The sequence below is a fragment of the Lepus europaeus genome, chromosome 6, assembly GCF_033115175.1.
Source record: "Lepus europaeus isolate LE1 chromosome 6, mLepTim1.pri, whole genome shotgun sequence".
NCBI lineage: Eukaryota > Metazoa > Chordata > Mammalia > Lagomorpha > Leporidae > Lepus > Lepus europaeus.
This window is the reverse complement of record NC_084832.1, coordinates 114,197,756-114,225,427: the sequence shown is the minus strand read 5'-3', so window position 1 is coordinate 114,225,427 and position 27,672 is coordinate 114,197,756. Positions and strand designations below refer to the sequence as shown.

The following is a 27,672-nucleotide window of genomic DNA, read 5'->3' as shown; positions in this document are numbered from 1 at the left end:
TACAACGGCTGTGTTCTGATAACTTGGGGCTTTGTACACAAACCGTGTTGAGTCAAGTTGGAAGAAGCATTTTGTAATACACCTTATCAGCAAAATTCAGATAACATCATTTTTGAAAAGAGACTTTGGCTCAGTTCTGGTTTAAAAATTACTCTCGTGCAGAATTGCAGAAGTATATATATATGGTCCCCTGGTTAGAATGCCAGTGTAGTAATTTGGAGGTTCCTCTGCCACAGAGCTTGGGTTCAGATCAACCAGCACATCTGCGGTGTTCCCTGTGGAGAGGCACTGTTTGGAAGACCGTTCCTCATAGAGCCCAGAGTGATGTCATCGCAGAGGCTGCCCCGCGAGCTTCATACCTTCCAGGGCACGCTCTTGCCCACCACAGCTTCAAAAGAGCTTCTCAATTCCCTGGGTTCTTTTGACGCGAGAGGAGATGATGTGTTTCTGGTTTCCTATCCAAAATCTGGTAAGCTTGACTTCGTGTGATTTTTTTTTTTCAAATGGAGAAATGGAATGAGAAAAATAATAATCATTTTTGCAAAACATGTATTTTCCAAAATTTTTTCACATCTCTAGTTTCTAACATATGTATGATATATAATAGCCACAATATCTATAATATTATAAAGTTCTCATCATACTTTGTACCAGACATAGTGATAATTGTTTATTTAATTCACACTAAATGATTGATGTACAAATAAATGATATTTTTCTTCTGTCCTAATTAGAACCATAAATATTTTTATTATTAAGGAGATTTTAATTCCCAATTTATTCTCACTTGTAGGTATACACCCATGAAAGGACAATTATTATAATATCATCCTGTCAATAATTCAAGTTAACTATATATTATTTTCCTGTTCTTTTAAAAAAATATTTATTTATTTATTTGAAAGGCAGAGAGAGAGATATTCCGTATACTGGTTTGCTTCCCAAATGGCTACAAAAGCCAGAACTGGGCCAGGCTCAAGACAATAGGCAGTCATTAAAAAAAAAAAAGACAATAGGCAGGAATTCCATCCAAGTCTAGCACATGAGTGGCAGGGGCCCAAATAACTGGGCCGTCTTCGGCCGCCTTTCCAGGAGCATTAGCAGGAAGGTGGTGCGGAAGCGGAGCAGCCAGGTCTTGAACCCACACTCTGATATGTGATGCCAGTGTTACAAGCAGCTGCACAGCGCCCACTGCGCAGCGCCAGCCTGTTATTTTTCGTTCTGGGTGACCAGGATATGCAGCATCCAGTTGTCTGTTGTTGCTATTTGCAGAATGGTTGCCATGCGGGGATGTCATCTGCCTCTTCGCTAGCCTGAGTTCAGCAACTAAGAACCAAGCACCCCTGAGCTGTGTGTGCATGCAGACCCCTCTTCCGAGGTCCAAGAGACCCTCCCTCTGGGAGGATCCCGAGTTCATATAAGGCCAGAGTCCTTGGGGTGTTTTTGTGGATAAAGATAAACCAGATATATATTTTATTTTTGGAAAATATTGCCGCAAAGGGAAATTAAATAAGTGTCCTCAGAATGCCTCCCAGGTAAAATTAAATATATTAAATTATAGGTAATTCTATTTTATCTCAAAATTGCTGTGCTAGTTTAAAAAATAATTTATGGTACTTAGTTTTTTTTTTTTTTTTTATTTTTTTTTTAACTTTTATTTAATGAATATAAATTTCCAAAGTATAGCTTGTGGGTTACAATGGCTTCCCCCCTCCCATAACTTCCCTCCCGCCCGCAACCCTCCCCCCTCCCGCTCCCTTTCCCCTTCCATTCATGTAAAGATTCATTTTCAATTCTCTTTGTATACAGAAGATCAATTTAGTATATATTAGGTAAAGGTTTCAACATTTTGCCCATATAGCAACATCGAGTGAAAAAACTACCATTGGATTACTAATTATAGCATTAAATAGCAATGTACAGCACATTAAAGACAGAGATCCTACATAATTTTTTTTTTCAAAATAATTAATTTTCTATGCCATTTCCATTTTAACACCAGGTTGTTTTTTTTTTTTCATTTCCAATTCTCTTTATATACAGAAGATCACTTCAGTATATAATTAGCAAAGACCTCATCAGTCTGCGCCCACACAGAAACGCAAAGTATAAAAATACTGTTTCAGTACCAGTCATAGCATCACTTGGCTTTAGACGACACATTAGGGACAGATCCCGCATGGGGTGTAAGTACACAGTGACTCCTGTTGCTGACTTAACAATTTGACACTCCTGTTCATGGCGTCAGTAATCTCCCTAGGCTCTAGTCATGAGTTGCCAGGGCTATGGAAGCCTTTAGAGTTCGCTGACTTTGGTCTTATTCAGATAGGGTCATAGTCAAAGTGGAGGTTCTCTCCTCCCTTCGGAGAAGGGTATCTCCTTCTTTGATGGCCCCGTTCTTTCCACTGGGATCTCACTCACAGAGATCATTCATTTAGGTCTTTTTTTTTTTTTTCCCATGATATCTTGGCTTTCCATGCCTGCTATACTCTCATGGGCTCTTCAGCCAGATCTGAATGCCTTGAGGGCTGATTCTGAGGCCGGAGTGTTGTTTAGGACATCTGCCATCCTATGAGTCTGCTGTGTATCCCACTTCCCATGTTGGATCTTTCTCTCCCTTTTTGATTCTATCAGTTAGTATTAGCAGATACTTGTCTTGTTTGTGTGATCTCTTTGACTCTTAGACCTATCAGAGCTATCAATTGTGAGCTGAAATTGATCACTTGGACTAGTGCGATGGCATTGGTACATGCCATCTTGATGGAATTGTGTTGGAATCCCCTGCACATTTCTAACTCCACCATTTGCGGCCAGTCCGATTGAGCATGTTCCAAATTGTTCATCTCCTCCCTCTCTTTTTCCACTCTTAGATTTAACAGGGATCACTTTTCAGTTAAAATTTAAACACCTGAGAATAATCAAATACCTTGGAATAAACTTAACCAAAGACGTTAAAGATCTCTACGATGAAAACTACAAAACCTTAAAGAAAGAAATAGAAGAGGATACCAAAAAATGGAGAAATCTTCCATGCTCATGGATTGGAAGAATCAATATCATCAAAATGTCTATCCTCCCAAAAGCAATTTATACATTCAATGCAATACCCATCAAGATCCCGAAGACCTTCCTCTCAGATATAGAAAAAATGATGCTGAAATTCATATGGAGACACAGAAGACCTCGAATAGCCAAAGCAATCCTGTACAACAAAAACAAAGCCGGAGGAATCACAATACCTGATTTTAGGACATACTACAGGGCAGTTGTTATCAAAACAGCATGGTACTGGTACAGAAACAGATGGATAGACCAATGGAACAGAATAGAAACACCAGAAATCAATCCAAACACCTACAGCCAACTTATATTTGACCAAAGATCCAAATCTAATCCCTGGAATAAGGACAGTCTATTCAATAAATGGTGCTGGGAAAATTGGATTTCCACATGCAGAAGCTTGAAGCAAGACCCATACCTATCACCTTACACAAAAATTCACTCAACATGGATTAAAGACTTAAATCTACGACCCGAAACCATCAAATTATTAGAGAGCATTGGAGAAACCCTGCAAGATATAGGCACAGGCAAAGACTTCCTGGAAAATACTCCAACAGCAAAGGCAGTCAAAACCAAAATTAACATTTGGGATTGCATCAAATTGAGAAGTTTCTGTACTTCAAAAGAAACAGTCAGGAAAGTGAAGAGGCAACCAACAGAATGGGAAAAAATATTCGCAAACTATACTACAGATAAAGGATTGATAACCAGAATCTACAAAGAAATCAAGAAAATCCACAACAACAAAACAAACAACCCACTTAAGAGATGGGCCAAGGACCTCAATAGACATTTTTCGAAAGAGGAAACCCAAATGGCCAACAGACACATGAAAAAATGTTCAAGATCACTAGCAATCAGAGAAATGCAAATCAAAACCACAATGAGGTTCCATCTCACCCCGGCGAGAATGGCTCACATTCAGAAATCTACCAACAACAGATGCTGGAGAGGATGTGGGGAAAAAGGGACACTAACCCACTGTTGGTGGGAATGCAAACTGGTTAAGCCACTATGGAAGTCTGTCTGGAGATTCCTCAGAAACCTGAACATAACCCTACCATACAACCCAGCCATCCCACTCCTTGGAATTTACCCAAAGGAATTTAATTTGACAAATAAAAAAGCCATCTGCACATTAATGTTTATTGCAGCTCAATTCACAATAGCTAAGACCTGGAACCAACCCAAATGCCCATCAACAGTAGACTGGATAAAGAAATTATGGGACATGTACTCCATAGAATACTATACAGCAGTAAGAAACAACAAAACCCAGTCATTTGCAACAAGATGGAGCAATCTGGAAAACATCATGCTGAGTGAATTAAGCCAGTCCCAAAGAGAAAAATATCATTTGTTTTCCCTGATCGATGACAACTGAGCGCCAAAGAGGAAACCTGTTAAGTGAAATGGACACTATAAGCAACAATGAACTGATCAGCTCCTGTCCTGACTTTAGATGTACAATGTAATACTTTATCCTTTTTAGTATTTGTTGTTGTTGTTGTTGTTCTAGTACTATTGGTTGAACTCAGTAGTTTTTTTTTTTTTTTAAATTGTTTAGTTATTTAAAAGGCAGAATGACAGAGACAGATGAGGACAGAGATCTGCCATCTGCTAGTTCACTCAACAAATGCCCACAACAGCTGGGGCTCGGCCAGGGGCACTCCAAGAGCCCAGAACTCAATCTGGGTCTCCCATGTGGGGAGTAGGGACCTGAGTACCTGAGCCATCACCTGCTGCTCCCTAGGGTGCACATTATCAAGAAGCCAGAATCAACAGCAGAGTGGGACTTGAACCCAGTACTCTGATATAGCAATGTGGGCATCCCTAGTGGCACCTTAACTGCCCTGGTAAATGCCCAACACAATTTATGATATTGTAAATGCTCTTAGAACAGGTGGCAAAGTTACTCCACATACAAACAATCAGACATAAGCTTCCACTGTACTTGCTGGTGGCTGTAAGTTGATAGCCCCTGCCATCTAAAAGCAGCAGCTACCCGAAGATCCCCTTCAGGTACAAAATCCCTGTATATATACACTCTTCCGCTTCATCAGAGTAAGTCAGTGTGTTTTGTAAAATAATATGGGGGCAGGTGCTTGGCACAACAGTGGAGACACTGCTTGGGACACCCACCTCCCATAGCACAGTGCTTGTGTTTGGGTCCCATTTGTGTTCTTGATTTCAGCTTCCTGCTAATGCACACCCCAGGAGGCAACAGGCGACAGCTCAGACCGTGGGTACCTGCCAACCACAGGGCAGGCCCAGACCGAGTTCCCGGCTCCAGCTTCAGCCTGACCCAACCTCGGCTGTTGCAGGCATATGAGGAGTCAATCAGCTGATGGAAGATCTCTGTCACTGTCTCTCTGCCTTCAAATGTTAATTAATTAAAATATTAACATACAGTAAAAATACAAAAATCACTACTTCGTAACTCACATTGGTATGGATAGTATAATTATAAATATTTAGGACATGAACATTATAATCTAAGTCAATCTTAAAATACAATGCAAATGAGAGTGCTGTTTAAACGCTAAGTATTTATTCCACTGTAAAGTTTTAGTGTTTTATCTCATTGAAATTACTGTGAAGTAAGTGGAGGCTAGGCTGGATTCAGATCCTCTGGGGACATTGGTTCCAAATTAGAAAACATCCGCCCACCCTCTGCACATTTCTCTGTCCCTGCTCCAATGTGCTACTGTACAACACGGGAGCATTGCCCTGATTGCTTTCTGTACACATCGAGTTGTAGTCCTTCCAGACGCCATGGTAACAGGCTTATGTCTCTATGATGTTTGGAAATAGCATACATTCATGGTTCAAATACTTTGTTTCACAGTTCCTCTCTGCACACACACATAGATCAGGCTCATGGTCTCTCTCTAAGGGGAAATGGGGAGATAGACATACACACAAGTGATGGCAACTATGTTCTAGAATGTGCTCCTGTCGAGGTAGGGGCTGGGACGCTGGGGAGACAGAGAAGGGTGAGCAGCACCACTGGGGTAGGGCCCAGAGATACACCAGCTCACAGGACCGGTAGGCATGGCATCTGGAAAGATCCGCATGATCTGGGCAGGGGGGTAAGGGCCTGGGGCTGAGTGCGGCCATAGAAGAGGGTTTCAAGCTGAGCACACAGCATGTTATTTTCATAACCCTTCAGCTCTTTAAGATGTGATTCACTTGCCAAATGAATTAGCATCTCAAGTGTCTCAACAGGTTTCAAGGGGTGTCAGGTGGTAATAATAACCGTGTACGATAGAATTAATGCTTTCGTTGCTTTTGCAGTATGCTCATTTTCTATGTTCGTTTCATCAAGAGTGACATTTAATTAAACTTGTGTTTCATTTTATGTTTACATCAAGGTACTCACTGGGTTGCAGAAATCATTGAGAACATTCCCAGCGCTAGAATTACCCTCACACCTCCTATCGAACTCGGAGACATTTCCAGACTTGAAGAGCTAAACATGTATTCTGGGAGAAGGGTAATTCCAACGCACTTGAGCTACAACCTGCTACCCTTGGATGTTAAACAAAAGCAATGCAAGGTAAATTCTGGGGCTAAGGGCCAACACTTGGGAGTCTGGCATGGATTCCTCCTCTGCCACACAGCTTGAAAGCAGCAAAGCAAGTGCCATTTATACAGGGCTACTTCAAGAAGTCTGATGAATCATAGAATTAAATGATGTTTATTTTGATGCAAAAAAATGAAATCCGGCCGGCGCTGTGGCTCAAAGGCTAACCCTCCGCCTTGCGGCACCGGCACACCGGGGTCTAGTCCCAGTCAGGGCGCTGGATTCTGTCCTGGTTGCTCCTCTTCCAGGCCAGCTCTCTGCTGTGGCCTGGGAGTGCAGTGGAGGATGGCCCAAGTGTTTGGGCCCTGCACCCGCATGGGAGACCAGGAAAAGCACCTGGCTCCTGGCTTCGGATCAGCGCAATGCGTCGGCTGCAGTGCGCCGGCCGTGGCGGCCATTGGAGGGTGAACCAATGATAAAGGAAGACCTTTCTCTCTGTCTCTCTCTCTCTCTCACTATCCACTCTGCCTGTAAAAAAAAAAAAAAAAAATGAAATCCAGGCCTAGTTTTTTTGTAATATGAATTTTCCATAAACTTCTTGAAATATCCTCCAATTTTAATTGTTTTAGCTATCAATTTTGCAAGGGATTATATAGAAAAGGAAAAATATAAATTTTAATATAAACACTGAAGAATAGTTATCTCAGGACATTTTTATAGGACACATATTATTTTAGAAATGTATTCTAATTTAAAAGAATGTTTTCTACTTTTGTATTTTTCTTATTGCAATTTTTTTCCTGGAGAAACATTTATGGGATAATGGTAAGTAGAAGCTGCATTTTAAAGTCAGTTTCTACTGCCTATTTAGCTAAATATACAGACAGAGGGACCTAAAAAGAAGACTAAGGGTACAGCAGATAGACTGTATGGGGCTGGTGCCAGGGCTCAATAGGCTAATCCTCCGCCTGCGGTGCCAACCCCCCAGGTTCTAGTCCCGGTTGGGGCGCCAGATTCTGTCCCGGTTGCTCCTCTTCCAGTCCGGCTCTCTGCTGTGGTCCGGGACGGCAGTGGAGGATGGCCCAGGTGCTTGGGCCCTGCACCCGCATGGGAGACCGGGAGGAAGCACCTGGCTACTGGCTTCAGATCAGCGCGGTGTGCCGACCGCAGCATGCTGGCTGAAGTGGCCATTTGTGGGGTGAACCAACGGAAAAGAAAGACCTTTCTCTCTGTCTCTCTGTCCACTCTGCCTGTCAAAAAAAAAAAAAAAAAGAGGACTGTATGGTACAGCAGTAAAGCTGCCACTTGGGACACCCACATCCCATACTGGAGTGCCTGGGTTTGAGTCCCAGCTCCACTTCCGAGTCTAGCTTCCTGCTAATGCACACCCATGGAGACAGCAGGTGACAGTTCAAGTACTTGGGGCCCTGCCACCCACGTGGGAGATCTGGATTGAGCTCAGGGCTCCTTGGATCAGCCTGATTTTTGCAGGTATTTGGGGGAATGAACCAGATGGCTGTCTCTTTGAGTCTGTCTTTCTGTCTCTTTCTGCCTACCAAATAAATAAATAAAAAGTTTAAAAAGACCAGATTTAGTTGTATTAATGAGTCAAGTGATTGTTAATAGTATGATGTTAGGTTGGATTTTATTTTCTTTAGAGACCAAAGGGTACTTGTAAAAGTTCATAGAAAATATAATTAAAAGTTTATTTTGGTGCAACAAGTTTTGAAATCCATGCACAGAGAGGTCTTCAAAAAAATCATGGAGATGTGTATTATGAAAAAGCTGCGTACATTTCAACAATTTTTCCTCCAAAGTTAACTTATCTTTTAATACAATTTTCCATGAACTTCTAGAAGCACTTTTGTTTGTATAAGAGAATTCTTTTCAAATTCTATTTTATTAAAATAAATAATTGAAAAGTAAAGGCAAGAGATGCAATGCATGTGACAGCTGGAACCAGTTTGCAGTAATGAAGTCTCTAACAGCATCAGCTGTCATCTAAGCAGCAAACCCAAGCCACCTCCCAGCAGAATGTGCACACACCAAAGCTGATCTTCCCTCGACTGTAACTCTGTGCCCGCAGTGCCTGTGTGCACACCACCTATTCTTCTGCCCAAACGAAAGTCAACACAATCAACCGCAGGTAACATGTCATGGAGTTTTGCTTCTGTCTGTGGCAAATCTGTCCGAATTGGGGAGGGTGTATTAACTTGATTGCACTCTCACCCAAGCAGTCATTTTCATTGCAAACAGATGGTTTCTAAGACAGAGAAGGAAAGGAAGAAATAGAGAAATGGGAGAGAGAGAGAAAGAGAGAGAGAGAGAGAGAAGAGAAGATTGAAGGTTTATGGAGAAACGGAAGTCAGGCAGTTCAATAACCCTGACCTGGGACCTTTCAGTGACGTTGATAATGAGAGTCTATCAGGCATTGAGCTATGTGTTCCTATATGCGTTACAACAATGGCAAATGCAGGTGTTTTTCCTTTCATAAGATAAAGAGAGCAAAGCTCAGACAGGTTAAGGTGTTCCTTATCCACCACACCGAAGATGCAGCCTGGAGATACAGTATGGCCCTGTGGGACCTGGATTCTCTGCTGGCCCAAGCCTCCTATGGGACTGGCCTGCCCACTGTCACTGAGGGCTGAGCCCCTGGGAGCTGCGGCCCAAGCAGCCTTCCTTGCCCAGGCAGGGCCTGCCAGGCTGTGAGTGCCTCCCCCAGTCTTTCCCTACCAACTCTCACCCCTGCTTGGCATTCTGTATGTTTTTCCTAATCCTTGTTTCTCCTATTTTTGTAAAAAAAAATTAAGTTAATGCCTTGTTTTGTTGTTGTTGTTTATTTGGAAGGCAGAGAGACAGAGAAAGGCAGAGCTCTGATTCACTCCCCAAATAACTGCAACAGCTGGGGCTGGGCCATGCCAAAGCCAGGAGCCAGGAACTCCGTCTGGGTGTCCTGTGTGAGCGTAGGCACCCAAGTACTTGAGCCATCACCTGCAAGGGTATGAGTCAGCAGGAAGCTAGATTGGAAATGCAGCCATCCGACCTGCGATGTGGGCACCCCATGTAGCATGCTAACTGCCATGCCAAACGTCTGCCCCTTGTTTTTGTCCATTTTGATGTTTGTGAACTCTCTTCTATAAAATGCATGCTTTCTAGTTCATTTCCTGATGTTTTAATATTTGTGTCTGCTTACAATCTTCCAACCTCCTCCATAATAATTCTAATTTCTTTTCTTTCTTTCTTTCTTTCTTTCTTTCTTCCTTCCTTCCTTCCTTCCTTCCTTCCTTCCTTCCTTCCTTTCTTTCTTTCTTTCTTTCTTTCTTTCTTTCTTTCTTTCTTTTTTTTTTTTTTTTTTACAGGCAGAGTGGATAGAGAGAGAAACCGAAAGAAAGGTCTTCCTTTTTGTTGTTGGTTTACCCTCCAATGGCTGCTGCGGCCAGCGCATCTCACTGATCTGAAGCCAGGAGCCAGGTGCTTCTCCTGGTCTCCCATGCAGGTGCAGGGCCCAAGCACTTGGGCCATCCTCCACTGCCTTCCCGGGCCATAGCAGAAAGCTGTCCTGGAAGAGGGGCAACCGGGATAGAATCCAGTGCCCCAACCGGGACTAGAACCCAGTGTGCCAGCGCCACAAGGCAGAGGATTAGCCTGTTAAGCCACGGCGCCGGCCCCTAATTTCTTATAGTATGCAAATATTATGGATTTCAGGAATTTTGCACCAAAATAAGCCTATCTGTTAATTCCATTTTCCATGAACTTTTTGAAGTTACTGCATATTCTCTGGCAAAACATGTGTTGATGGGTTGCGTTGTCTTTCCCAGTGGGTATATGGACATGTAATTTGCAGGAGTGTGGGGGTCTCCAAGGCCCTAAACAATTCTTTTCTTCATCCAAATATGTCCAACTGCATGACTGAGGCTTTCCCAGTTGTGTCCCTTTTTGCAAAGGCAGTGGAATATTGAGAATGTTCTCTGAATCTTGGGACTCTGTGCACCTGCTCAGAAGGGCTAGAGCAGTTAGAGAAAGCCTTCTGGGTGGGTTAGTCCACATTATCTCTTGGGATAAAGAAAGGGTCGTGGAGAGGGGTAAAGGTGGCTTTCATTGCTGCCCACAGTGACCTTTAGTCGTCTCTCAAAGAGGAACAGGCACTGTACATGTGGACCCCACAGTCCCTGGACTGTGAACATGACTCAGAAAGCTAGTTATGGATCGAAAATGACTCAGCAAAGACTCTTATCGAAGTAAAATGTGTCCGCCCTGATTGCCGGTGAAAAAGCAAGAACGTCTTGTACTCACCGAATGTTGAACATGGTTCAGAATATTCCTCTTCTATCAGGTTTCTCACTCTGGTGTCCTGAGGCTGCTCATACACCCCTACGGCGCCTAAGGCCTCCCCAGTTACACTGCATTGGTGAGGGCACGTTTGACTATCTGCCTGCCTCACTCGACTAAGCACTGAGGGGACTAGACCCTTTCATCTTCCTCCTTATCACATTTATTGGACCTGGAACCATGCATACTGGTATACAGTAGGTACTAAATAAATAGTGCATTGAATTAAACTGAAGTTGCCATGTTTATGGAAACTGGAAGAATGTCTCAGATTCCCTATTCTTTCAAGGGTTCAATGTTAGAAAAAAAATTATTTGTCCTATAATTAAGTATATGTAATTTGTAAGAAATCTGACTACATGTAAATCAATTGCATAATACATGCATATTTTTAAAGTTTTTTTTTTTTTTTTTTTGCTGCAAATGATAGGGTTTTCCCTGTGTGTGTTCCTAAAAGTTAGGGCTGAATTTAGCCCCTAAATATAAAATGGGTGATCAGTGGACAGGCAGCATCAGCAGCACCTGGGAACTTGTGAGAAATGCAGGCAGGATACCAGACTTCCTCCAGTGCCCCTGAATCCATGTTCGCAGTTTCCTAAGATCCCCGATGGTTCTTATGCATGTTAAGTTGTAAGAGACCCTGACCCAAGTCTGTCTGTACTTAGCAGTGGGAGCTACCAAAATCTTGAGATTTGCACATCTTGGGATTTGAGCTACTAACTTCTTTTAGGATGGTTTTTAAAAAAGATTTATTTATTTGGAGGTATGGGGTGAAGAAACAGAGAGAGAGTGAGCGAGCGAGCGAGCGAGCGAGAGAGCTTCCATCTGCTTCTTTACTTCCCAAATGGCACAGCAGCCAAGGCTGGGCCACACTGAAGCCAGGAGTCAAGTTCTCCATCCAGGGGTCCCAAGTGCGTGGCAGGGACTCAAGTAGTTGAGCCCTCATCCGCTGTTCCCCGAGTGCATTGGCAGAGAACTAGGTCAAAGTGGGATATCCAGGACTCCAACCAGCACTCCAGTGTGGAATGAGGGCATCGCCAAGTGGCAGTACTGGGGTTAATTCCACCCAAGAATAAATTGATTTTTTTTTTAACAGATTATCTACATTGTGAGGAATCCGAAAGACACAGCTGTTTCTCTCTTCCATTACTACAGAGATAACCCCCACCTTCCCAGTGTGGAAACCTGGGCTACATTTTTAGAGCTGTTCCTACAAGGAGATGGTAAATATCACAAACATTGTTATTTGTGATGTGCAGTGAACTTTCTAGCTCACAAGGAAAGCATTGGCTGAATTCTAACTGCATGTTTTCGGAAGTACACATGCATTGACTCCACTACTCTTTTATTTCTTAGCAAATTCTTTTTCAGCTTCTTCTCAATCTTTCTTGTCACATATAGGTAGACCTTATTAGTGATTCATTGAACTGGTTTTTATGTTGTCAAAATAGAGATTAAATCTGGATATGAGCATTAGGTTTTTTTGCATTATTATTTTTTGCTTTGAGTCTTTTCATTGAAATAATTATGCACTGATTAGAGTGGTAAAAGAGAAAGCAGAGACCTGAACAGGTTCCCTGACACATGCCTTAAACTCATCTATGCCTGGCTGGGAAGTAAAGTAACACAAATAAACTAACAGGAGACACACATACACACACACATTCCCCAGACAAACAATTAAATTTTCAAAGAATTGTTTTCATCAAAACGAACAGAAAATAATTCCTCCCGGAAACACCACAATGGACCAGGATTCCACCGCGCTGTGCAGAACACGCTGCAAGGCCTTGGAATTTATTCCTCTCCCCAAGACTCTGAAGCACTTCAAAAGCTAAAAAGCAAACTAGTCTCAATTCCCAAGCCTTTTAGTAAACAAAAATAATATACGAAGACTGCACAGTGTTTAGAGGAGACATGCCTTAGAAATAGCTAGAACACGGAGAAGTTCTTGTCTTTCCCTAGGCTGGGCTAGATCGTCACTGCTAATTGCGCTATTTTGCTTGTAAAGTGTGAAACTTTGACTTGTTAACAACAGCGAAGTAACAGCAGGGGTGCCCTGTCCATGTGAGGACGTGGACAATTCAACCGAAGTGGCTTCATTCTGTTTGCTCTGCTCTCTGTAGAAGTCATTAAGCTCACACCCTTTTGACTTCTCTTTCTGGTTTGTTTTCCTCCTTCACTACAGGTCCACATCTAGTTAGAATCAGGAATGACAGATATTTTAAAACTTATCTAGTCACCCATCTGCTGTGTGGATCACTCGTGCAGGACCCCCCAGAGTTGTGCACTATGACCTTGGCCATCTTAACCCTTGCTGCAGGTTCATCAACCCTTGAAACCATATATTGCATCTTGGAACTTGCAAGGTGTTTTGTAAAAAAATTTTTTAAAAAATTGCCATGGAATACAGACACATAGCTAAGTGATAGGCAAACATTATCTCATTTCATCCTCACTTGAGGACCATAAGGTAGATGTTGTTATCCTGATTTTATAGCTGAAAAGAATGAAAATGCAAACCTTGAGAGGCCAAGTAACTTGTCCACTGATGCATAACCAGTTAGGAGCAGATCCAAGATTTAAAGCCAGGTGTCCGCTCCAAAATCTTTGTCCTTCATTCTGGGCCATCATCTATCCAAAAAGCAAGAGGTCTTCCGATCATTAATTCTACTTTCCCACGATCGCCTTCTAAATATTTGGAGATAGTTAGCGTGCTTCACTCCAGCTCAATTCCATTTTTGGAATCAGCAGAGTTTAAATACATAAATTATTGTTCTTAGAACAGACCTCGAGTCTGCTTTTCCTCAACACAAGAAATGCTGTGTTCTGTCTACCCTTATTCCACACTGAGGGTCCCCGGCCCTCCCTGCCGGCCAAGCTTTTATCGGGCACATCCTCCTTGCTGTGTGATGCATAGAAGGCAGAGCACAGCTTGCTGGGGTCTAAGGAGCCCCGGCTGGAGCAGGACTGTCACTGCTCCTGATCTGGACATGAGTTTTCTATAAATGCTCCACAGAAATGCCAGTGCAGGGGCATTTCTGAAACATCTATTGAGGTGGTAACGGTAGCTTCCTACTTCACTATTGGTAAGAAGGGATCATTGATTTTCTGTGCATGTGTGTATTTTATGAAGGGGTCTTCCAAAACCTCAGGGGAAAGGCATGTTGTGAACAACTATGCGTGGATTTCAACTTTTTGTACCAATTTTCCCCACAAACTGTGACCATGTTTCAGAGATGTTCTTCAAAGACTTTTGGAGGGAGTTGCATGCCTTGCAAATGAGAACATGTGTAGTGGAGAGAGCAGGCCATGGAGGCAGAGGACAAGACATCAAGTTTGACTATAGCTGTGGAGCAAGTAATTTGAGCATTCTAAGGTCTACACTCCTAGTACAAATAAGGACTAACAAAACGATCTGCTTCATAGGATTCATTTGTTTAGAGACTTAAATTAAGTAGCAGCTGAAATATGCTATAGAAATATACTTGTTTATTATTCTACTAGACACAGAAGACTTAAACAGTTTCACACAAGTGTTTATCTAAGGAGATTATTTTACAACTAAGGCATCATAACATCCTGGATCCCTTGCTAAGTATAGATATAGATTGAGTTCTATGAAGAGACAATATAGTTAAGAGACTGATAGCTAGACATTTATGTAATCATCTAATTGACCTTTCACAGAGTTTATAAATACACATAAGCCTTCAAGTTAGTCAATAACTATAAAGTGTGTTCTGGTAATATCAGGACAATGCAAAAACTCAATGGACCTAATAGCAAGCTACTCTCCTTTTATTCTACAACACCCTCTTCAGTCTTGTATTCATGTTCTATTTCCTAGGCCACTTCATTCCACAGAGTTTTGCTTTTCCGCACTACTATTTTCAGAGTGCTTTCTAGAAACTAGAAACTAGGATACTCTTTAGAACTGGAGCAGGTGAGAAGGTTTGCAGAAAGTGGGGAAGGTTTGAAATAGCCTTTGTGAAGAATGAAGCATGTTCATGTAGGACAAATGGTCTTATTAGTGGACCTTGGAGCCATGACAGTTGGAAAAATGCATTTGCAGAGGTGTAAATGTAGACACAGAAGCTTCTGCAGCAGCAATGGGAGAGAAGACAAGAAGGTGAAGTGTTTTGATTCGATACTGAATGGCCTTTTTCAGTTGATTAAAATAAACAGAAAGTGGCAAGGAGGCAGAAGGTATTGGCAAGAAAGTGATCGTAGGAATGAACAAGGAGAAGAAAGTGAAGATAGAAAGGGACAAAAATGGTGAGAGTAGCATATTCTAGAAGCTATCCATGGAAGCCATGACAGCTGATGACAAGACGTGAGATGACACTGAAGATGGTGACCCAACCTGAGTCATCAGTGACTGTAGGGCCCACCTGATGACAGAAAAGGAACGGAAGAGTACTATAGCCTAAGCACATGAACCTCAGAGAAGCCTGGACTCTAGGTGAGAAGGGTTCTGGAGGTTTCTAGGGAGCAGTGAGATTTCTATTTTTTATTTATTTATTTATTTATTTTTATTTTTTGACAGGCAGAGTGGATAGTGAGAGAGAGAGAGACAGACAGAAAGGTCTTCCTTTTTGCCGCTGGTTCACCCTCCAATGGCCGCTGCGGCCGGCGCATCGCACTGATCCGAAGCCAGGAGCCAGGTACTTTTTCCTGGTCTCCCATGCGGGTGCAGGGCCCAAGACTTGGGCCATCCTCCACTGCCTTCCCGGGCCATAGCAGAGAGCTGGCCTGGAAGAGGGGCAACCGGGATAGAATCCGGCGCCCCAACCGGGACTGGAACCCGGTGTGCCGGCCCCACAAGGCGGAGGATTAGCCTGTTAAGCCACGGCGCCGGCCATGGAGCAGTGAGATTTCTGACTCACTCTCCAGACCCCTAAGACACATTGGTTGGGTGGAGAGAGCAACTTGTATTGGGGGGCATTCAGGAGAAAGAGTCATTTGGGGGAGCAGAGAGAGGACAACGCAGGCATGATAGGTCAGCAGTGGTGGGATGGTTCTATAACTAGGAGAAGGATGTGAGGAGAAGCCTTTACAACATGAGGAAGCTTTCAGTTCTCTGTTGTGGAAATTACATTTCCTTCAAGGCTACCAGATGAAGATTCTGATTTAAAATTGTCATTTAAAATTTTTAACCCTCTTAAAAACATCTTGCAAATATAGGACTAATATTAGCAGGGAAGGCACAGGCAGCCAATCTTGTGAAGTTCTTTTGGCAGGCTTAAGTCATTTTGCAGAGTGGGGGTTATAAATTAATTAGTGGTTAATAGAACAGCAGGCTCTCAAATTATGATCAGACTCTGCTCTCAATGGTTGTTCTTCGATCCATTCTGAGGTGTGTTGCAATACATTTTCTACTCAAAGACTGTAACGTGCAAGGTCAATTACACTTAGCCAAGAGTGTTATGCTGGGTCTCTTTCCTGGCCCAGACTCCTGGCCAGGACTCGGGGGCATGTGCAGCATCAGTAGGTCTAGACCGTGATGCCATCTCCAGGACGGGGCCATGGCTGCTAGTATGGGGAAGCAGGTTACCCGTGGGGAAAAATCAGTCTTCTACAGGTGTTTGCATCTAGGAAAAGGTTGGTCATTCATAGAAGATGAATTCCTTATCACTGACATGGTCATTTGAGTAATTGTAAGAGAAATTGTTGTGTAAGCTACAAAAATACTCCAAGATTGCTGATAACTAAAGACTATCAGGGAAGCGCTTTAAGCACCATTTATTACATAACCATGTGGGTCCCTGGGGTAAAATATTGGCCTGACTCTTGAACACCATGGTAATTCCAGAAATTCTTGTTTTAAAAATACATGGTTGTTTTCTTACCCTTTGTTTTCTCAAAAGATGAAAAATTGCAATTACTTTGGATTTAATTATAATCCAACTTATCCAAAGCTTTTATGTTTAAAATATCTGGACAATGTCTGGCAGACACTAATGGTTTAATAAATGATTATTCAATGAAACAGAAGTCAGCAGGTCATCAGGAAATTGCTGGTAGAGCAGTTCTTTTATGCTTGGGACATTAGCTAGGATTTAAATTTTGGATGATAAAGATACATGGAATGATGTATATTGCAATATTTTAAATTACAGTTTTATGCTTTATGATTCAAGCTAGTCAACTTCATGAGATAATAGAAGTACCTTTTGTTGTTAATCATCACTACCAAAGAAGTTATTTTGCATTATATTTTACTTTTAAGTCCTGGAGGTTTTCTTAAGCCTGTCATTTAATAACAACTATAAAGAATTAATATCAGCCAGCGCTGTGGCTCAATAGGCTAATCCTCCGCCTTGCGGCGCACTGGGTTCTAGTCCCAGTTGGGGTGTCGAATTCTGTCCTGGTTGCCCCTCTTCCAGGTCAGCTCTCTGCTGTGGCCCAGGAGTACAGTGGAGGATGACCCAAGTGCTTGGGCCCTGCACCCGCATGGGAGACCAGGAGAAGCACCTGGCTCCTGGCTTCGGATCAGCGAGATGCGCTGGCTGCAGAGGCCATTGGAGGGTGAACCAACAGCAAAAAGGAAGACCTTTCTCTCTGTTTCTCTCTCTCTCTCACTGTCCTCTCTGCCTGTCAAAAAAAAAAAAAAAAGAATTAATATCAACCAAAGATAAATCCCAAAGACTATTTTCAGACTTGTCTTAAGGAAATAGATTATTTTTAAAAAATATATATTTATTTATTTGAAAGGCAGATTTACAGAGAGAGAGAGAGAGAGAGAGGTCTTTCATTCACTGCTTCACTTTCCAATTGGCTGCAATTGTCGGAGCTGGGCTGATCCAAAGCCAGGAGCCAGGAGCTTCTTCTGGGTCTCCCATGCGGGTGCAGGGGCCCAAGGATTTGGGTCATCTTCCACTGCTCTCCCAGGCTATAGCAGAGAGCTGGATCGGAAGTGGGGCAGCTGGAACTTGAACCAGTGCCTATATGGGATGCCGGCACTGCAGGTAGAGGCTTTACCCACTATGCCACAGCTCTGGCCCCTAGATTCATTTTCTTAAAAAAGAAGTTTATAGGAGTGGGCATTAGTTGCACAACTGGTTAAGTTGCCAGTGTAGATGTCCAATGATCTAATCAGAGTACCTGGGTTAGATACAGAGCTGTGGCTCTTAACTCCAGCTCCTAATGATGCAGATCTTGGAGGCAGTAGGGTTGACCTAAGTAGTTGGGCTCCTATCACCCACATGGAAGATCTGGGGTGAGTTCCTTGTAGCCAACATCGACCTTGGCCCAGTCCTGACTGTTCTCCCTCTTCATCTCCCTCTCCCTCCTCTTCCCCCCTCTTCTCCTCTCCCTCTCCCTCTCTCCCTATCCTTCTCTTTGCCTCTCAGATACATTTAGGGGCAGGTAGTAGTTGGTGCAGTGGTTAAGACACTGAGATTATTAAAAGATTTTGGCACTCAGAATCATATCTAGTTCAAACAGTAGTAAAATTGCGCTCATTGAAGGAAAACTCTAATTCCAGCATCCAAAAAGTATGTGCTTCAAGTTGACTTCTTCACCATGGTAGGAAGAACCCAGAGACAAAAGCCATAATATTTAATAATCAGCCAACAATTCATTTTTCTTCCAGTTGTATATGGATCCTGGTTTGATCATGTTTTAAGCTGGGAAGAGCACAAAAATGACAAAAATGTTCTAATTATATTCTATGAAGAAATGAAGAAAGTAAGTCTTCTCTACCGTTTAATGATCAAAATTTAAATCAAATTAATTTAAAATAGGAAGTCAATGAATTCTGCTTTAAGGTTTCAGGGGATACATTTGCTGTTTTGATGAAAGTTCTGCTTTTTCTTTAAATCTGCTTACTGCTCAGGATCTTCCTAAGAATATAAAGAAAATAACAACTTTCCTTGGCATAAACGTGAGTGACAGTGACATTAATAAGATTGCCTGGAAAGCATCATTCAGTGAAATGAAAACTAATGCAGTCAAAGAAAACTGTGACCCCAATCATACCATCTGTGCACTCACATCTAACCGGAGCCTGGTATTCCGGAAAGGTAAGTCAGGAAGATCTGGTGCAGGGTCTGGGGTGTACACTGGGGAGTGCGGTTTGTCCCCTATATCTGCAGGTTCTGTAGGTATGGACACAATCAAATGCAGAACAAAAATATTTGGAGAAAAATTGCGTCTGTACTAAACACGAACAGACTTTTTCCTGTCATTGTTGCCTAAACAATATAGTATAACAACCATTGGCAGAACACTTACACTGACCAGGCACAATAAGTATCCTAAGGTGAATTAAAGAATGGGGGATGTACATAAGTTACATTACAGCATTTTTTATATGAAGGACTTGAACATCTGCAGAGTTTGGTATACGTGAGGTTCAGGAATCCATCCCCTGTCCATACTAAGGAATGACTATAGCCTCATTTTTGCCACTTTCTTTTTCTTTTTAAAAAATTTTTTTTGAGATTCAATATTTTTAATTTGCATAGTAGTCAAAGGCTTTATGGCTCTTCTGTGTAAGAGTTCAACAAATAAAAAGTAAAGGCACCATAGTCCAATAGGAAAATAGGCAAGGGCTATCCAACAATAAACCAGGGCAAAGATGCTCGACTTCACTCAGATAAAATAAATTAAAATAGTCACAAACTCATTATTACATAATTCCAAACAATTTGTAAAGTTTGACAGAACATTGTATTGCCACCCTTTCAATCTCTCATTTCACCATCATGCACCCTGTATATTGCTCATTGTCACCTCTTGGTGAATATTTATTTAATGGAATCCAGGAATTGCACTTTTTCCAGAGGTGAGATTTTCATGCCCAGTTAGGAACTGAATGAGAGATTATCTTAGACATCGAACAGGTGCCTTGGGCCTATAGGCTGGGGCATTCACTGCTGATTTACCCTGCGTCACACAAACATAGCCACGAAGTCACTGGCGATCAAACACAGTCCTCTTTGGGACCTGGTGGAAAGCTGTAGGTGACATGTGTTCATTCAGGAGATGGCAAGGCCCTGATGAGCGTGGAGGGTACATTTCCCCAAGCCCACCACCTGGATAGCTCAGCCTCTTGTAGCAAGTAAGGGGTGGGGAAAGGAGTAGGGGTTATCTGGGGACATTACTCCTCAGGGAGATTCGAAGAGAAGGAAATAATCTTCCCAGGTTGAACTTAGAGGTATGTTGGATGCATTTGAACATAGAATTGTTTCAAAGTCCATGTGAATTTTTATTCAGATCGGGGTGGGGGGGATATATTATAACTCAAAAAGGCCACAGGTTTTATATTTATGTAATCACGTTTCTTACTAGAAAAAGATATCTGCGTCCCTTCTTTGGCCCAAACGAATATAATTCCCACCAAAAGCAAACTTTGCCAGCTTATGTAGAGCAGATATTGTCTTAGGTTTGCAAATTATTATTTTTTATTTGATGCTCCCTTTTTATTTTATTATAGTTGCAAAACCAAGGCTAGGGAGGAGGTGCGAAGTCAATTGAGCGAGTATTTATTAATGAACTATTACTGCTAGAAACTAAGGATCAATTTTTGAATAAAAAACAACCTTTTCCTTTAAAAGATCATAAAGTAAACCATAACACACGGTGAGAATGGCTATGCCAGTAAGATGAGCAAAGGTGTGTCAGAACATGAGTAGGGACATGCTGAAAGCTTGCGTGGAATATTACCAGGAAAATAATGAGGGAGAAACACATTCCAGGTAGGGAACAATGAAGGTCCTACCTGGGGCAGAGAGAATGGAACACTGTGGGGTGCAGCTCCATGAGAGGTCAGTTCAAGAGCCTTCTGCAGAGTGGAGAACCCAGTAGAACTGTCAGAGGAGGTGAGAAGGGCAGGAGAAAGTGGTAGCAGATGGAGACCTGGAGACCTCAACATCAAAGGGGATGAAGCTGCCCAAGGGAAGCCAAGAAAGAATAGGAGGAAACCAGGATCCCACATGGCAATAGCAGTAGGGATGGAAGCCAGGTTGAGGGGTCTGAAGCCCTAAGAGGGACAAAAGGAAAGTAGTAATGAAGAACCATTCTTCCAGATGAGGATTTGGCTCGGGGCTTAAAGTACTGCTTGAGACACTCAAGATCCCATGTCAAAGTGCTCGGTTCACTTCCTGGTTCTGCTTCAGAGTCCAGCTTCCTGCTAACAAATATGTTGGGAAGCAGCAGGCAGTGGCTCCAGACTTGGGTCCCTGCTACCCTCATGAGACACATGGATGTAGTTCCTGGCTCCTGGCTTCAGCCTGACCAGCCCTGGATACTGCAGGCATTTGGGGAGTTAACAAGCAGATGGAAGAATCATATTCTCTCTCTCTCTTTTTTTTTTTTCTCTCTCTCTCTTTCCCTCTCCCTCTCTCCCTTTGTCTCTCTCTCTTTCACCGTCCCAAACCCATGTGCATCTCTGCCTTTCAAATAAAATGAAAATGAATCCATTTTAAAGGTATTTAAAAAGAACTATTCTTCCAAGAAGTTTGAGAATAGAGAGTAGAAGCAACAGGACGTGGAATCTGAGAAGAGGCAGGGACCAAGAAAAGATTAGGAGGGACTGGGAAAGTTGGAGAGAATTGAGAAAAGGATACAGGAGGAAGAGCAAAATAAGCAAAAGGGTGAGAATCACAAAGACTTTGGGAGAGGTCTTGTAAAGAGGGCAGTGAAGAATAAGGAAATTCTGATACTTGGTGCTACTGTGGACATCTTTTATCACTGCCCTTTGAGATTCTGATTAACAAGATAATCAATATTGACAGTCTTATCCTACAAACTTGTGAAATCTTACTGGAATGGGAATGAGTTAATCTCTAACCTGCCACACTAGTAACCCTAGCAATTACCCCCAGGTGAACTCATATCTACATCACTGTAGCTAACAACATTAATTCCAGAGCATTTAAATTCTGTCTAGTCAATGTTTTCCTTGTGCTGGATCTAAGCCCAGAAGATTAACAGTAGACACTGTCTAATTCCATTAGTCAGCAAGAGTGCCTGTTGGTAAGTCTGTGCTATTCAAAGACAATCACAGGATGGGCCAATAGAACTTGTTCAGTTAACTCCTTCCATTGGATGGAGGCAGTGGGAGTTGGGGATCCATCCTCTGACTTCAAAGTCATTGATTACAGACGAGAATTTATGCCTATGTGAAGTCAGATATAGAGCTAATCTGGAAAGGACTATGGTGGACAGAGAGAAAAGGTGACAAATGAGAAGATCAAGGGTCTACATATATTAAAAATTAGGGGAAGAAACTATAGGAGTGTGGAAAGATGCAAAGGCAGGATTGATGTTGCAGTATTGCTTATAACAAAACCTGGAATGCACTTAAATGATCTCTAATCAGAACCTGAGTCACATCCATACAGAAGTTGATTATCAAGTCATGAAAATAATAGATTCTATAAGCATAGCTGGCATTTCTTGAGCACCTACCACGCGCCAGGTGCACGACTTGTTTCTCTCATTTAAATCTGACAATAGACTGGAGGATGATTTTCATGGTCTCCATGTGTTCTGAGAACCCAATCGCCCGATGAACTGGGCCAAAGTCACACCACTAGCGTGTGGTAGCGGCAAGATTTGAGTGCAGACAGGCTTAATTATTTGAGCCTTTTGTTAGTCTAGCTAAAGGTTACTCAATTTTGTTTTTCTTTTCAAAAGACAAAGTATTTTCTATTGATTTTGTCTTTTGTTTTTCTATTCTCTAGTGTGCTTATTTCTGCTTTAATCATTACTCTTCTTTTAGCTCATTTTGGACTTAATTTTTTCTTCTTTTACTAGTTGAGTGGTAAGGTTGGGTTGTTTATTTGAGATCTTCTTGTTGAGGGTGGACATTTGCTATTAAATATTGCCCTCTTACTACTGCTTTTGGTGTATCCCATAAATTTTGGTATGTTGTATTCTCATTTTTGTTTGTCCTAAGATATTTTCTAATTTTCTTTTCAGTTGCTTCTTTGATCCATTATTTGTCTTATTCTCCTCCACTATTTACTATACATATATATGTATAGATATAAAATCAAAGTACAAATTTAATGAGCACAAAAAGCAGGTTATAATCGTGTAGTTTTAAATGTAGGTTATATGCACGGATATGTTTATGAAGAAAACACCTGGGAGAATGTGTGTCAGCAAATCTGCTAGCCATGTTGGCTGTGTGTAGTCCTTGGCTCTTCTCTTCCTTGCTTATCTGTATTTTCTGTGACCTACATATATAACTACTATATTATTTTAGAGGATTTTTTTCCCTTAAAAAATAGTAAAATCCAGAGTGAAAGATTAAGGCAAGCAAACAACAGGAATCCAGGCAAATGAAGGAAGACCACAGTGGTTCAGGGACAGTGGTAGGCCAGCCAGAAGGCAGAGCTGGGATGGACCAGAGACCCAAAGACTCTTGTTAAGTGGCCAGGACTTTTCACTCTTTTGCTTCATGGTGTTAGCTTTGTGCCCATCTTGGTGTGTGTTTTAGAAGTGATGTCATGGCCAGCGCCACGGCTCAATAGGCTAATCCTCTGCCTGTGGCACCGGCACACCGGGTTCTAGTCCCGGTTGGGGCGCCGGATTATGTCCTGGTCGCTCCTCTTCCTCTTCAGCTCTCTGCTGTGGCCCGGGAGTGCAGTGGAGGATGGCCCAAGTGCTTGGGCCCTGCACCTCATGGGAGACCAGGAGAAGCACCTGGCTCCTGGCTTCGGATCAGTGCCGTGTGCCAGCCGCAGCGCACCAGCCACAGAGGCCACTGCAGGGTGAACCAACGGAAAAGGAAGACCTTTCTCTCTGTCTCTCTCTCTCACTGTCCTCTCTGCCTGTCAAAAAAAAAAAAAAAGAAGTATGTCACTTCCTGGCTCTGGTACCTGCCTTCCAGTTCTACTCTCTTTTCTCTGTCCCTCTCACCTCCACTTTTTATTTCCCAACAGAATTCCTCTTTGCACCTTCTTAAATTCAGGAAGAAGCAACACTGACATTGCCTCAGTTGTGGTATATTTCTTTGCTGTGGGTGACGTCATCTCACATCCAAGCAAGTTACAGTGTGTTTCCTGCACACCCCATTGGCTGCCGGTCAGCACTGGGGTGGGCATTGCAGGATTACACGTGAACAATACATCACAGTCCCTAATTTGGGAGAGTTTATAAGCCAATTGTCAAGGAAAGAACAGAAAGCCACGTAAGACACGCTGGGAAGGGTTGGAGTGATGTACCTCTGGCTCCAGTGCTTGTGGACCCCGGGGATGCAGCTTGAGAACCGAAATGGCAAAAGGTCACGGTGGGCAAGAGCCAGGGCTGGGGTTTGGCACGGTGTGTGTAGTGGAAGTGACAAGGGTTGATCCTGTGGCCAATGCTGAGAAAGGGACTTTGTATGGTCAACGAGGGCTGATGGACTGTGTGAAGTATTTCTCTAACCTTAATCACCGAACACTGTATATTAAAGGTGAGGATGTCACACAAGTCGCTTGGTATTTGTCTTCAGTTGTCTGGTATTAATTTTATAAAATAAATTTCCTGAAAGTGTGACCAGTTACCCACCTCTGTGACAGGTTACCATCACAGCTTCTGCTGCTGTGCTCAGCAGGGAAATAAATGTTATATCCATATTGTCTATTGTATGGCTCTGTTAACTTTAGGTTTGAAACTTCTTTTCTTGCTACAGTAAAATCTGTCATGCTTATATATTCTCATTCTTTCCTTCTTTTTAAGAAACAACTTTTTAAACTGCACAGTGGCAGGAATTTGGCCTAGCAGCTGAGCCACAATGCCCAATTCCACATTGCAATGCCTGGCTTTGGTGCCCAGTTCTTGCTCCTGACTTTGGCTTCCTTCTAATTCAGACCCTGGGAGACTACAGTGATGGCTTGAGTGATTGGGTTTCTGCCTTTATTTGAGATCTTTATTGAGTTCCCAGCTCCTGGCATTTGCCTCAGCCCAGCCCCAGCCATTGGAGCACTTATGGACTAAACCAGCAGATGGGAGCTCTGTCTCTGTTTATCTCTTTCTCTCTCAAATAGAAAATAAAAAATGAAAAATAAAAAAACCCACAAGTTGATATACCACCATTGAAAAAGAAACTAGATACAACAGATAAGAAACCAAATTTTAATCCCCCCATTATCACCAAGAGATACTAAACACTCACATTTTATTACAAAGCTAACTTCTTTTGTGAATACTACACATTTGAATTTGTTCTTTTTTTTTTTATACAGAAGATCAGTTTAGTATATATTAGGTAAAGATTTCAACATTTTGCCCATATAGCAACATAAAGTGAAAAAACTACATTGGATTACTAATTATAGCATTAAATAGCAATGTACAGCACATTAAAGACAGAGATCCTACATAATTTTTTTTCAAATTAATTAATTTTCTATGCCATTTCCATTTTAACACCAGGTTGTTTTTTTTTCATTTCCAATTCTCTTTATATACAGAAGATCACTTCAGTATGTAATTAGTAAAGACCTCATCAGTTTGTGCCCACACAGAAACGCAAAGTATAAAAATACTGTTTCAGTACTAGTTATAGCATCACTTCGCTTTAGACGACACATTAGGGACAGATCCCACATGGGATGTAAGTACACAGTGACTCCTGTTGCTGATTTAACAATTTGACACTCCTGTTCATGGCGTCAGTAATCTCCCTAGGCTCTAGCCATGAGTTGCCAGGGCTATGGAAGCCTTTAGAGTTCACTGACTTTGATCTTATTCCGATAGGGTTATAGTCAAAGTGGAAGTTCTCTCCTCCCTTCGGAGAAGGGTACCTCCTTCTTTGATGGCCCCATTCTTTCCACTGGGATCTCACTCACAGAGATCATTCATTTAGGTCTTTTTTTTTTTTTTTCCATGATATCTTGGCTTTCCATGCCTGCTATACTCTCATGGGCTCTTCCGCCAGATCCGAATGCCTTGAGGGCTGATTCTGAGGCCAGAGTGTTGTTTAGGACATCTGCCATTCTATGAGTCTGCTGTGTATCCCACTTTCCATGTTGGATCTTTCTCTCCCTTTTTGATTCTATCAGTTAGTATTAGCAGATACTTGTCTTGTTTGTGTGATCCCTTTGACTCTTAGACCTATCAGAGCCATCATTTGTGAACTGAAATTGATCACTTGGACTAGTAAGATGGCATTGGTACATGCCATCTTGATGGGATTGTGTTGGAATCCCCTGGCACATTTCTAACTCCACCATTTGCGGCCAGTCCGATTGAGCATGTTCCAAATTGTTCATCTCCTCCCTCTCTTTTTCCACTCTTAGATTTAACAGGGATCACTTTTCAGTTAAAATTTAAACACCTAAGAATAATTGTGTGTTAATTATTGAGTTCAACCAATAGTACTAGAACAACAACAACAACAACAAATACTAAAAAGGATAAAGTATTACATTGTACATCTAAAGTCAGGACAGGAGCTTGTCTGATGCATTTCCAATTTTTCCAGGAGTGGTGGGTGATTGGCTAAACTACTTTACTCCAAGACAGAAGAAAGCATTTGATGCACTATTCACGGAGAAAATGAAACACAGCGAACTGGCAAGACGCTTGCAAGAGTACTCGACATAAATAGGAAATGAAACCAGTTTTCATTTATGCAATGTGGTGCTTGGGGACTATGTAAATATTTTCACCCACGTGGAAAGCAGTTATTACTTTCAATGAGGAACAGATACTTTATGAATGTGTCAATCGCATCTTGTGTGAGTGATGATTATCATTATATTCAGTGATAGGAGAGTTATTAATAAAAGGAAGTATAACTTTTTTGAAAGGTTCAAATACATATTAGATTGCAGGGTGTTCAGTAAGACAAGGGATTAGTTCTCTTCAGGAAGAGTGTGTTACTGGAGTGGTCTATAAACTGCAGGAATGGGCTACAAAAGAGGTGAGGGATTATCTAAAATATCATAGTGTGTGGCAAGAACTTCTTTTCTATTTATCTGGACAATCATGACCTTGAGACAACCATTTTTATTTCAACAGTTTTTTCAACGTTTCCCCAGTGCCTGTGCAGAAGTGTGCTCCGGTGTCATGAGAGTGAGAAACATGATCTTTCTACAGTGAAAGCACGTGCTAGGTAGATTCTCTCCAATGACCGCATTCCAATACATGCCAACAATGAAGGAAAGACATTCTTGTATTAATGTTGACTTGGCATTCTAGTATTTTCTTCCATCAAATCAGTTGAATTACAAAATTGCTTATTTTCCAGTTTAAAAAAAATACAACTTTTGGGACTGGCACTGTAGTGTAGCAGGTAAAGCTGCTGCCCACCATGCCAGCATCCCATATGGGGGCTGGTCTGTATCATGGCTGCTCCATTTTTTTTTTAAAGAATTGTTTGTTTATTTGAAAGACAGTTACGAACAGTCAGAGGAAGAGAGAGAGAGAGAGAGAAACAGAGAGAGAGAAAGAGTGCCTTCCATCCACTGGTTCACTCCTCAGATTGCCACAACGGCCAGAGCTTCACCAATCTGAAGCCAGGAGCCAAGAGTTCCTTCTGGGTCTCCTATGTGGGTGCAAGGACCCAAGGACTTGGGCCATTTTCCACTGCTTTCCCAGGCCATAGCAGAGAGCTGGATCAGAAGCGGAGCAGCCGGGACTTGAACCAGCACCCATATGGGATGCCGGCACTGCAGGTGGTGGCTTTACCCGCTACCCCACAGAGCCACCCCCCTACTCCACTTATGATCCAGCTCCATGCTAATGGCTTGGGGAAAGCCACGGTGCATGGTCCAAGTGCTTGGGCCCCAGCCACCCACGTGGGAATTGGC

At 42.2% G+C, this 27,672-nt stretch overlaps 1 protein-coding gene across 1 annotated transcript; it reads left to right on the top strand.

Moving 5' to 3' along the window:
* Window positions 1-252: 252 nt before the first annotated feature.
* LOC133762516 (sulfotransferase 6B1-like) lies at window positions 253-26,504 on the top strand. The gene is made up of 6 exons (XM_062195524.1): window positions 253-469; window positions 6,438-6,622; window positions 12,015-12,141; window positions 18,516-18,610; window positions 18,759-18,945; window positions 26,343-26,504. The coding sequence occupies exons 1-6, from the start codon at window positions 325-327 to the stop codon at window positions 26,462-26,464; spliced, it is 861 nt and encodes a 286-aa protein (XP_062051508.1). The 5' UTR covers window positions 253-324; the 3' UTR covers window positions 26,465-26,504.
* The last annotated feature ends 1,168 nt before the right edge of the window (window positions 26,505-27,672 follow it).

Bases quoted from the DNA above. Each gene is read 5' to 3' on its own strand.
- LOC133762516 (XM_062195524.1), top strand. From the start codon at position 325: ATGTCATCGCAGAGGCTGCCCCGCGAGCTTCATACCTTCCAGGGCACG. The intron at 6,623-12,014 runs GTAAATTCTGGG...TTTTTTTAACAG, and splicing joins TTAAACAAAAGCAATGCAAG to ATTATCTACATTGTGAGGAA. The intron at 18,611-18,758 runs GTAAGTCTTCTC...CTTACTGCTCAG, and splicing joins TCTATGAAGAAATGAAGAAA to GATCTTCCTAAGAATATAAA.